This window comes from Porites lutea, chromosome 2 (assembly GCF_958299795.1).
Source record: "Porites lutea chromosome 2, jaPorLute2.1, whole genome shotgun sequence".
NCBI lineage: Eukaryota > Metazoa > Cnidaria > Anthozoa > Scleractinia > Poritidae > Porites > Porites lutea.
The window spans coordinates 4,313,855-4,326,907 of NC_133202.1; the positions used below are offsets into that span (position 1 = coordinate 4,313,855).

Here is a 13,053-nt window from a genome sequence, read left to right on the forward strand (position 1 = left end):
CTTTAAAACAACCAGTTGAAAGTAACAGAGGAAATACCCTTCAACAAAGGAACAGGAACCCGAACAAAAAATTATCAGCGAAGCCCAGATGTTTTGGACACGTACTGTTGTGAACAAACGGTTTGTTTGTAACTATATCCTGGTTTTATTAATTGGAATTTATCCAACTCTCTGGGTGAGATTGAATGATCCTCGAGTTTCTGGAAGTTATTAAACAATACTGCACGTCTGGATAATTCCTCCAAACAATCAATACATTCAACCCTTTTTCTCCATGAAAACACAGCGTGGGCTTGTCTCGAGCTGGACATGCAGACTAATACATAAGCCATGTAATATGTGTTCGGGAGAAGCTGGGTTGAAAGTCGGAAAACTTGCCTCTTTTGCCCCGAGGCATGTTTTAATGGGCGTATTCAAACAGCGTGGAAGCGATTTAAGATATTTAATATCTACCATGAAAAAAACAGTTAGCAGCATATCTTAGCGTAGCTTGCCGAGCACAATTCATCCACAAGTTTTTGGCAAGGCAGTAAGGAAATATGATTTCCTTGGGAGTATTTCAATGCTGCATCACTTTAGTCCTGTTGAGTGTGGCGGCCTCACTGAGCTTTTTCAGTCATGTTGATAGTGAACTTAGTTCGAATCGTAAGTAACTCTCTTTTCTTCAATTACCATACTGAATTCTGCCAGAAATATCTCTCCTTGTTTGTTCCCAAGTGTTTTATAATTCAGTAAGTCTGACTTTTGAACGGCGTGTTAGATGGAAGTTCTATGGTTTTATGCTGTCCGCCACAGAGGACTTTTTTGTGAAGGGAAATCGACCTGAAAGAAAGCTTACTAAGTTTTTTCCTTATCGCTTAAGAGAATTATTCACAGCAGGAAAAGACCAATGCTTCAATGCTTTCATGAAATGATCATGCTAAAAGAAAAGTACTTTCACAAAACATCCCCTCCTTATTTTACTCACTTCGTGTGCGGTGCTGTTGATTACCAAGTGGATAGTTTTATGAAAAACAACCACTGATTCAGCTTATTAAGTTTATGTTGAGTTTAACAGTTAACGATTTTCATCGACTTATTATACTCCAATGGGAACCCTCTCGATGTCTTTTTTCTCAATTGAAACATGGGGGAACTTGATTCAACTTATCTTAATACACCCGGATTAGACTTATCAATCTACGTAGTAGCTGATTTTAATATGTTGTTTAGCAATATCTGTAAACCGTTAAACTAGAAAAACCGCTTAATTACTTTCAGATGGATATTAAACGTGCTTCTTGAAGTTAGGTAACCAGCTAAAATATGTTAGTGAAATTCTCACTTTGCTCACACGTTAATTTTTTACTGCGTTAAGGTTAATCATACAATTGTAAGCAGATTACACAAAGTTCGTCATGTTTGATTCGGTGTTCATTATTTGTCTTGTCTTTTCTTTTCTTTTCTTTGTATTGCCCTCATTTGATTATTTTTGGTCGTATCTAATGTAGATATTAGCTAGACGAGAAAATGTTTTCTTAAGAGAGGTGCTAATATGGAATTACTATCTGTCAACGTAGTAAATAAGCGTTTTATATCCAGTTTTACTTTAAGAAATGGTTGTCGAGACTTCACGTAAAGAGGAAGGAGACTGTTTGACTGGAAGTTGAAAAATCAAAGTTATGTGATCTGCTAAATTTTCCATGTAATTTTTTAAGGATGATACCTGTTTGTCGAGTCATTCAGGAGAAATTCAGTCATGTAATGACAGTGATAATGCCCTGGGGGTACTCCTGAGAATTCTTGGTGCAGGCGTGCCGCCCAGTTCTACAAATTCTGACCGTATTTCAGACCTAAAAATGTAATTTTTTACACCCGTTTTCAGACCTGGCCTCTAAAATCCATACCCGTTTTCAGACCTGGAGGTGGTCACAGAACTCAACTTTACATGTTTTTGGCATAAAACAGAAAATATGTCATCATTGCTGAGATTAAAACTGCATCAAAGAGATTTCTTAAAATCCATTTCGAATTCGCATATATTTCACTTTCTCTCTCATTCATTTGGACTTAAAACGACGAACACATTGATACACAATCGTAGTTCCTTCGTAAACCACATCCGATTCCAGCCCAAAATGGGAAAAATTTATGCCAGTTTTCATACCAAGACGGCGCAAAAACCCTACACTTTGAGGTGGCACATACCTATATGGCTCAAATATTTCAAGGGTAATTGGTCTTGAATTATTTTAACAATTTTGGGAACGAGGTCTTATAGCATTGAGTACTCTTCTTCTGAGGCTATAAGCGCCTGCACTGGAAAGGGTATAGTTTTCATGTTGCTCGAATTTTTCCCATTTTTGTTCAAAGGGCTCATGAAATCTTACCCTGCTGTTTCTCATACATTTATTAGGACCACCCTGTTGTCCAGCCTTCCTGAGATTTCTGTACCTAAAATGTAACAATCAAATGTAATTCGTGTGAAAAGGCTATTCCCGCCCCTCGTTAAGTACAATCTCAAAAATCACTCCTAAAGGAGTATATAATTAGTAACCATTGCATACCTTTCATAGTTAAACAGTTTGTGAATAAATCGGAATAAATCATACCAGCTGGTCGCGGTGACGCCGTCTTAGTTATGATACATATTTTCTTACAAAACTCGACCAAGTAAAAAGTAAAAATCCATTCGGGATTGTTTAAAAATGCTATTTTACTCAGGCACGAGGGGAGGGGGACGGGCAGGGGATACTTCTGTCCCTCGGGGACGTACGTTCCCTCGTCGAATTTCAAAACCCCACTATGAGGAGGCAAACCTTTGTTGAGTGCTCTTTTTATCATCATTTTTGTCATTTTTTTCGACAAAAATGTTTTATACAACAAAACTTTTGACAGCAAGGAAACTCATTGGTTTTATTCATCCTTTGCTGCCTAAAATAAGGTTTTTCTCTCCTGTGCAAAACTACCATGTGACATCTGGGTTTGTTTTCAGGAGTAAAGAGGCACAACATTCAAGTGAAGGAAACTAATATCTCTTCTGCCAAGGCTGCAAAGGCCAGGTGCGACTAATTATACACATTTGTCTCCACTCTAGCACATGTAACACTAGCCCACGTCGGCAGGCGCAAAGAGAGGAAGGGGGCGGGGGGAAAAAATTCCTCTCCTTTTTAGCCTGTGAGCAAACTCTCCATATGGGACAGTCGCGAGAGGTCACGCGAGTACCGCACGCGAAAGGAGACGCAAGTGCCAGGGGTGGGGAAAGAAGTTCCTCCTCTGCCCTCGCGGCTTCGCCGCTCGCGGACGCGTTCTCTCGAGAGCTTGTTTATGGGTTACCTCCTATTGTCCCATCCTCCCACACTCCTTTCGACACCTAATCCCATAGTTTTGACGCCAAATATTTTTTTTTACACGAATCAGCCACCCGTCCACTAACTTGCAAACGCAGACGTATTTCCGGTCGTCAGTTCGATCTCTCCAACCGAAAAGTAACTTTTCGGGTGCGACGACCGGAAATACGTCAGCGGAAATCGTCAGCGTTCCCAGGCTATCGGTCTACACGAAACCAGTTTTTTAAAAAAACACTCTCCAGACTCTCCAGAGGAGTTTTAGCAAGACCACGTACACACGAATCAGGACAGGAGCCCATGACTAGTCTTGGGCTCTTGATCAGGTTTAACAAAGATCAAAAATGCGGTTATAGAAATGTCCGGAGTCGTGTACACGGGGCCTGACTATTTTCGAATCTCTCATAATCCAGAAGGAGTTAATCGATAAAAATCGATTGACATTGGAAATCGATACAAATCGAAGTAACAGAAAAAATAATTCATCGATTAACAAAATCGATAACAATCGATAAAAAATCATCATCAATTTCTATCAAAAAATCATCAATATTAATCGGAGTCACAACTTTTTTCTTTATCGACTTCTATCGATCGATATCGGAAATCGATATTCATTGATGATTGATATCGATTATCGATTATCCTTTTATCGATTAACTACGTTTGACATAATACAGTCTGTGTTTTGTATATGAAAATGCAATCCTCCCTGGAAAATATGAAAACACAGCGTATTAGGGGGATTCAAAAATTCGAGACGCGGTTTTTCGTGTTCTTTCTCTCTTTTTGTTTTCACCGAATATAATAATACTGTACGATAAGTTATAAATTCATTAGCCTGTATTCGAGTGTATATCGTATTCATTTAGAAACCACAGATGTGTGCGAGCAGTAAACAGGACACTCAGGCGCAAATATTGCCACCCCTACAGTGCGCATGGTCAGAAAGGAAATAAAAAAACTGGAAAGGATGTAAAACCTGAAGTGTGCAGATCAATTCTGGGAGATGAACTTCTTTTTGCTACACCCGCTGAACAGGAATGGAGGGAGAACCTATTCGTTACCTACAGTGTTCGCTTCTCGAGAAAAAGCAGAAACGTAAGGAAGTGGTTTTTCATTTTGCGAGGAACCTAAACACAGTCCGGGGCGGTACTCCTGGGAATTCTTGGTGGGAGTGTTCTGCCCGGTTCTCCAAATCCTGACCCTATTTTAGACAAAAAGAATGTCATTTTTCTCACCAGTTTTCAGACCTGGCTTCTAAGAAATGATGTCATCACTACTTAGATTAGAACAGCAAAAAAAAAAAGGATTTTTTAAAATCCATTTTGAATTCCCATATGTCTCCTTCTTTCTTACTCGCTCCTACTCATTTGGAAATGAAACGACAAATACCTCCACTAACCACTGACACTCCCGTAGTTCCTTTGAAAACCTTATTCCAGACCAAAATGGGTTAAGTCTATACCCATTTTCAGACCAAAACAAAGCAAAAGAAAGAGGCGTACCCTTTGATGTGACACATACCTAGTATATGGCTTATATAAGGGAGTAACCCCCACGGAACACATCAATGAGATCTCCTCTTAGTTGTACGTTTTGTACCTATATTCAATACCCCTCTCAAATTGATGTAAACTCTTGCCAGTAGCTGAACGGAAGTATTTATGTCCGGCATGTGTGATTATAATTAACAATTACTCGAGCCCGAATGTGCGTTGAGTCAACCCAAGGAATAATTGTTTTAGTACAATCCAACTAGTTGTTCAAAAATATCGAGACAAAACAACTTTATCTAGTAAGTACTAGACTTTCAACTCTTTTTTGGCGCCAAAAAACCGGCGCTTTTCGCTACTAGTGGGCTATAACATATAGCCTAGTAGTAGCTCAGCCAATCAGAACGCAGTATTGATAACAGATCACTAGTTGGATTTTACTAACAGCCGATATGATGCTTTATCCCCAGACCTGAACAAAGAGTATCCCCTACCACTTCAGCTCTGACTCCGCCCGTATAATCAACAGATCGAGGACAAAGAAAACTGTGGATTTCTTTTTATTTTAAGACATTCTTAACTTTACAATTATCCTGTTACCTTGTACAATGTTAGTGTTGATGTTTGGAAACTGACCCTTGTTGATTCAGTTATTTTCTAACCATAGTGAAGTAAATGATATTTATTATTCATATCTTCATTATCCAAGCAAACCATGCCAGATTTCCCAGGACAACTGCTGAATAAGACTTGCTGGCGGCTCATCAGACACATGTACTGCAAATTTTTGTTACCCAAATGTGATTTGACATCATCGAAGCCTCGGCCCCAGCCAATTTGCAAGGAGGCATGTCTGAAGTTTAACGACCGGTGCCAGAAGGACTGGGGCAAGGTATTAAAAATGTATCAAAGTAAATTCCAACTGATCTCTTGGGGAGTTCAGAGCGTAGTTTCTGGTGGCATGCAGAGGGGAACATCTTTGATGTGGTGCAAAGGTCTCCCAAAGCGAAATGGACCTGATGCTCCTGAATGCTATTATCCCGAGATGTTGAAAGGTGAACGTCTTAAGTTGTTTAACGTGCAAAACATTCATTCCAGATTACACGTGGATTGCACCATTGCTCAGTTTCATAGCAACATTTACAAGCAGTTAATTTACAGTGGCGTAAAATGCCGAGTATAACATACTTTCTGCAACCTTGTTCCCAGGGCTTTCTTTTTCCCGTCTCCTGAGCAAGAGAAAGAACTTGGGAACGAGGTTGCCTTATTGCAGCCTGTGTCGCAACGCTTGATATCAGCCTATCCAATTTAATAGTAGTTCTTCTCCACGTATGGTGTTGCTTAAACGTCTGTGCATTAGTCCTCCGTGTACAGTCGAGTCTCTCTTAACCGGCACCTCTGTAAAACGGACACCTAGAGTTGGTGTCTTACTTCTTTACTCCCTTTATATTTGCGTCTCTATAAGACGGACATTTCTCTAAGAAGGACACTTTATGCTGGTCCCAAAGATGTCCTTCTTAGCGAGGGTTGAAACTGTAAACGTTGTGAGACAAGATGAAGTTGTAGTATTGAAACATTAGGGAGCTTAAGCAATTATGCAACAACGAGGGCAACGGCTACGAAAACGTCGCTTGGAAAGTGAATTCGTTTATAAGTTTATCGCACTTATTCCATCTCGTTTAGTTCGTCAAATGTTGGCAGACGTTTCTGGAATTGAGTTCTAGAAGGACTGAATCAAAGTTCAGGAAAAGAAAAAGAAAGTCTTTGTCTTGTGTCCACGTCCGCCCAAAAACCGTGAAAATTGGGAAGTTTCACGTCATAGTCGTGCATTGACGCAAAGAAATGTACAAAAAAGCGCGATACGAGAGCAAAGTTGTTTTTTGCCAATCTAAGCCGATTGCTTTTTTGCCGTTCTTGTTGCTGTCCCCGTCGTCGTTGCTTAAGCTCCCTATGGCCTAGCTTAACAAGCCCTCAGGAATTATCGGCAGCACAGCAAACTGCAGACACAGGTGGTGTTAAGCAAAACCTTGGTTCCGACAGTATAATTCATCATCTAGAAGAATAATTGACTTGTTCCTCATCAGAAAGACCTTTTTTATTGTAGTCAGACAACCGCAACGGCCGCAAGGTTGTTGAGGGGCTATTTTGAGAACCGGACTACAAACTAAGAAACGACGAGAACTAACTTCACACAAACTGGTAGAACACTGGGGATGACAGTTTGCATAATGTCAATAGCTGATCACGTGACTCAGATTTACACCAACATGGCCGGAGTTTACTACGTGACGTCACATGTCTTCAATCTATTTCGTGAAGCTCTCATTTTTCAAGACATCTTTTTTTTCTAGCTTTTGCTTTTTTCTGACCGTTTTTTGCTCAACATTTGTTATTTATTTCAGATAAGGCGGACTCTCCTCCTACTACAGGTAACAAAATACGACGTTGTCTACACATTTGATGTTCATTCGAGTTTATAGTGAAAATCTTACTAAACGAGAATTTATAATAACCGCTCAAGCGAGCTCTCAGAGGGCGACGGATTTTAAAGACTATTTTATTTTCCAACAAGAGAACATTTATGCTGTACTGTTTAAAAACGAGTAGGAGTCTATTATAAGGTTTTAAAACATTAACTCGGGGCTAAGCCCACAGTTTTTAGACCTGATAATACACTCCTGCTCGTTTTTTGAACGGCCTCAAAATCTCTGATATAGATCAACTCATTCTTGCACTAACATTTAGATTTGAGGTTATTTTGGTCTAAGAAAAAATTGGACGTAAAGTTTAGCCGTGTCTTTATCAGATTTAAAGACACTCATTTAACATTAATTTCTTTTGTTTTATCTTTATGAATTATCAAAGGATTTTTGAATGAATGATAATATTTGTCGAGCTAAAGGTACGGAAAAACGGGCCACAAAAAACTGTAACTTACCTTGCAACCTTGCTGCGACGAGTTGAATAGCGATATTGCACGTTTTACCACCAACAAAAAGCAGGTTGTTTTTTAACAGGTTTGAACGTGAGTGGTGAAACCCGCATCATCGCTTTTCACTCGTTTTGTAGCAATGTTACAAAACAAGTTGCACCTTTTTGCTGCCCGTTTTACCGAAGCTTAAAATTATAAACCACGTGTTTATATACATGAACTAGGATCATTAACTGACCACCCACCCCTCCCCTAAGTCACAATTTTTCACTAAGTGAGAAGTAAGTGTTATAGTGTTGACTTTAACACTTACTTCTCACTTAGGGTAATATTGTGACTTAGGGGAGGGGTGGGTGGTCAGTTGTCCAGAAATCTCAATTGATCAATGAACTCTTGCAGAAACGTGTTTCTATGGTGACGGGCAGTCATACCGTGGAAATGTATCTGTCACCCAATCAGGTTATAAGTGTCAACGCTGGTCTTCCCAGTGTCCTCACCGGCACTACAGAACACCAAAAACCTTTCCTGAACTAAAAAAAGTTGGCAATGCATGCCGGAATCCTGGTGGCCAGGCCCCTCACGGCCCTTGGTGCTACACAACCAATAGCACAGTACGGTGGGAATACTGCCGTGTCGATAAATGTGGATCGCAAGAAGAAAACAAAGGTTCGTTTATAAATCAACGTAGTTCATGATTTGTGTCGCACGTATTCGTCTTGAACATGAGTTTAAAAAAAAGAGTAAAAATAGCTGAAAATTGTACTTGTTCCAATAGGATCTGAATCAGAAATTACGGCCAAAAAATCACAGACACAGCGGTTGATTAAATTTTATCTAATAAGTCATTACAGGTCTTCTCAAAGTATCGAAAAGAACATGATGTGTATCGTCTGCATATCGCACGGCTCCCGTTTCATTGTGGACTGAGCATATCATATTCATTGGCTATTGTAATTAGTGATGAATTGAAAGTAAATTGTAATGAATCAGTTAAAGACAGGGGGGTCGTCACTTTAACTCTCTATACTCCCAAATAAAAATAATGCTCTACTCTCAATTATTTTCTGGTTTTACATTTCTCTTTAGGATCACTTTTGTTTTTTCTTTTTCTTCACAGATTAACTTGAGGCAAAATAAACGAGAATGTTCGTTGGGCAGAAGAAATTGCGTAAGAAAAGAAAACTGAAGACCTGCCACTTTTTACTCTCATTCACAAGACTGAGGCTTAAAAATTAAATTTTAGTTGCAGAAACAAAAAGTCTATCATGTGAAAAGATGGCCAGATAGAATAGTCACACTATAAGACTTCGCCCACAAATTCGAAAAAATAAAACCGACTTCATGTTTTAAAATTAACAGTACCATGCCGAAGAGATTTTGAATGGTTACACCATAGGGGTTTTCGTCCACAGACTTAAAAAAGCTAGAACTACATACTGAATTAATAGTACGAAGTGAAGATTCGCTGGAGAGATTAAATTTAAATGAATTTTCACCATTTCATCCACAGACCGAAAAGTAAGAACCACTTTTCATTTCTTAATTTTGATTAATTCTTAGTTTTAAAGTGTTGAGCGTTACTATTTAACACTTAATGATGGTCCCGGAGAAAAAAATTTAATTTTGTTTCTTGAAAATTTCAATGTTTTTCGAGGAGGCAAAGCGCTTTGGGAGAACCTTAAATATTAGTAGAATGTTGACGGCTGTAGTTCTTACAGTATTTTAGAGTACTTTAACTCCTTTAAATCAAAAGTTGAATCAACTTGTGAATCACGTCGGTACCTTGAATTAATCTTCGCGTAGTTTACAATAATTAATACAATTGTTGTAATAACTTTTTAATTTCAACTTTGTATTTTCCCTGTCACATTGAAAATTTTTCTTGTATAGTTTAAATGATAAGGGCGGAAGCATTCCCATGTGTCTTTGTTGCATGCAGTTGAAACTACAATAGTTTGATTCTGATTGTATGACTCTTGTTAAAGACGATGGCGGAAGAACCTGTCAAAACGTGCCTTTGAAATTCAAGAATGTTGTTGTTGTTGTTGTTTATTTTCTTAAAACCGCAATGAGCAAGTCATTACCTACCTTGTTAGAAGATCTAGGAAAGATCGAAGCGACTCTGCTAGCAGGGGAGCTAGGCATAACCTCCACCCACACCTGTCAAAAAAGGGATTAGTACCTGACCTAAATAGATGTTAGTTTATATGTCGTTGGTGACGACGCTCTGCACACTGACTGGAAGACGGGAACTCATGAGGGCGAGGTTGAGAGAACACGCTGGGAAAACCGAGAGGTTTCAGCTTGCAAAAAAAAAAACACTGTGATTGTTCATCAATAAACATTGACCCGTCGATGAGAGGAAAGAAGGATTGATATCCTGTAGCTTGCGTAGCACGCGTTTCTGTGCGGTTTAGGAGCAAAGAATGACGAACAAGAGTCAAAGACCGCGCGAAAAATGGCGCAAGTGGTCAAAACTAGGCTCGATTTCCGCCGTCTCCCGGCTCTGGTCTTTGATCCTATTTCATCCTTCGGGAGGATGAGCGCGGGATTATTTTCTCGAACAGCGGCTGGTAATCGAGCCTAGGTCAAAACCGAAATTCCCTTTCCACGGTCTTTTTTTTCCTCCGAAACCAAACAGAAACGCTTGCTACGCAAGGCTAGATATCCTGCGCCTCCCTTTTACAACTCCGGGCCCTGGGTACGGGTTTGTTTTATTAGCAGGAACTACAGCCAGGCATCCAGCAGTTGTCCCTTTTGTAAACGGCTGCTGCCATTTTTAAGACACTTGGAAAAACGTTTTGACCTGTTATTGAGAGTTTTTCTATTTAAAAGAAAGAAAACCGCAACCCAGGAACGAACCCGGACCTTTCGTCTCCTTATCGCGCCCTTATCACTAACACTACCTCACCGACCGGCCAAAATTCCGAAAAATTTTTAAAGTACATAAACTAGCAATTATTTTTCGCATAGAGAGAATACGTCTGCGCTTCGCAGGCTATTCTACGCGCAGCTATTGCTTTCTATACTGTCTATGATATCCTCCCTAAGTATAGTGTGAGATTTGCGGTGAACGTAACTTGCTGGACAATGTCGGAAAACTATTGACAGGTAAGAAGCAGTGCAACACCAGCTCAGTGTCCTATGTTTCAAATTGTAGCCAAGGTTAAAACAGCCGGAAAACTTGAACACTTCAAGACCCTAACTAAAAATGACCACTCATCAGCTATTGCTCACCAAGTCAATGCCACCGGACATAATATCAAGTGGGATCATTTCGAAATTTTAGCCTCTGGCAAATTAGATTATTAGAGACTACAAGATCTTAATCCAGCTTTTAATGTCAAAATCATCATACGCCAGTGAAAAGCTGATGCTTTATTAGCTGTTGCTTTATGTAATTTTACTGTTAAGGATTTTGAGTTCCCAATCTAATCATTGGGCAAACGGAATCAAACCTGGTCCTAGTACTACCTACCCTCTCCCCCCCCCCCCCCCCCCCTCCCTCAAAAAAGGGGTATTACGCCATTACCATATTTCAACTCGAAAATTTCCGTTTTTCTTATTCCATTATTTCCTCTTCAGCCCCCTACCATGTGTGATACCAAAACCTTAAACAAGACAAACGAGTATCCCCACCCCCGCCGACAGAGTCCCATAGAGTCCCAAGTCTATTTCTACTGCGTTACCAATTACCGTGTGGCGCGAAATTTTTTGCGGGAGTTTATTTTTGCGGATTGACGATTTTTTGTGTTTTGCGGCAACTAATTTTTGCGATTAGGACAGATTGGTTTTCTTGCTGGGAATTAATTTTTGCGATTTTCAGAAAGTACCAAGTACCCAGCATTGATAATATTTTCGTTTTTATTGGGTACGAGCAATAGAAATACATGTTTTCAAACAAATTACGGTATGCGTACCCTACGTAAAACAAGTATTTCATTGTGTACGATTACTGCTTTGTCTCTGAACGAAAGAGACAAGTTGAACTTGACCAGACACGAAACGCTTTCTTACTACTGTATTTTTGTGTAGCGAATTTAAGTAAAAGAATATTTACTCTCGAGTAAATATTTGCGGGAAAAATGTTTGCGGTTATTTTTATTTGCGGGAACGTATTTTTGCGGATCGCTGGAAAAATCGCAAAAATCGCAAAAATTAGAACCCGCAAAAATTTCGTGCCACACGGTAAAACCCAATCAGTCGGATTCCGACTCCACATATACAATCAGCGTTACTTTTGTTCCAAATTACAGTCAAACCTCGCTTTACGGACACCCTGTTTATACGGATTCTTTTTCGGCCATCCTCTTTTTTTTCTCCCTTTAGCGTCGTCCGACCCAAATTTTCGGCATTTTCAAAAAAAAAAAGTAACGACTTAGTTAAACCATTTTTCTCTTGAAATGATTCTTTCAATTTGAAAAATGAGCATACTAACAGCATAGAGAAAAACAGGAACAATTTTACAGTATATTGTGCATTTTTGTTAACCCAAATATGTGAATGTTAACTTTCAACGTCATCCTTGAATACCAGGGCATCCTATTCAGAGACTCCTTGTGATTTTTTTAGGTTTTTTTTTTCAATCCGACCGACCCACCCAACATCAGGAAACGCATTCAACGCTAAACGAAAAAAAGGGGGGGGGGATGGCCTTATGGCCCCTCAGTGTCCCCATCAACGGGATTTGACAGTACATCTAAGAGAACAGATCAACTGTCAGCTTATTATGTTCCCATGTTGTGTCTATAGAAAGGCGTTGCTGTTTCTCCGATGAGCGGTAAAAAGGGAATTTGATATGATATAAAGGGACATAGAAAGAGGGAATGATGACTTCATGCTAAGCGTGAGAAAATTTTTGATGTCTTTTAAATGAACTACCAGGACGAAGAGATAGCAGTTTAACTGACCGCTGATTATCTGTAAGAAACGTTTTGAAACTTCAGCTGTTAGAAGGTCTTCTGAGGTCCTTCCGAATTCAAACGGCATAGAGAAACTCTCTAGCAAGTACGTTTCAGTCCTGGGGGGGTACTTTAGGAATTTCTGGGTGTGGATGTGCCGCTGGGACCCTGGAACCCTTAACCTATACCAGAGCTAGTTCAGCTAAATTTTGCTACCCTATACTAGAGTAAACTCCCCAAATCCCTCCTATCCTAGAGTAGCTGCTTCCCTAGTCTAGATAAAATCTTCAACCAATTGATCAGTTACCTGAAAAATGATACCCGGCCTATTCTAGACCCAAACGCTCTAATTCATATACCCTATCCTAGAGTAAACTCACAGCGGCACATACCTATAT

The 13,053-nt window shown here is 39.6% G+C and overlaps 1 protein-coding gene and 1 long non-coding RNA gene across 3 annotated transcripts; both read left to right on the plus strand.

Annotated features, from left to right (window-relative positions):
• Positions 1-387: 387 nt before the first annotated feature.
• LOC140926509 (uncharacterized) lies at positions 388-4,446 on the plus strand. Its single transcript, XR_012164437.1, has 3 exons — positions 388-645; positions 2,975-3,041; positions 4,199-4,446. It is a non-coding gene; the product is annotated as an uncharacterized lncRNA (long non-coding RNA).
• A 1,056-nt stretch (positions 4,447-5,502) lies between these two features.
• LOC140926510 (plasminogen-like) lies at positions 5,503-8,916 on the plus strand. Of its 2 annotated transcripts, XM_073376239.1 has the most exons (4): positions 5,503-5,877; positions 7,225-7,251; positions 8,154-8,420; positions 8,872-8,916. In XM_073376239.1, exons 1-4 carry the CDS (start codon positions 5,538-5,540, stop codon positions 8,874-8,876), a joined length of 639 nt encoding a protein of 212 aa, XP_073232340.1. In that variant the 5' UTR covers positions 5,503-5,537; the 3' UTR covers positions 8,877-8,916. The 2 variants fall into 2 exon arrangements, with proteins under 2 accessions (XP_073232340.1, XP_073232341.1); XM_073376240.1 differs by lacking the exon at positions 7,225-7,251.
• The last annotated feature ends 4,137 nt before the right edge of the window (positions 8,917-13,053 follow it).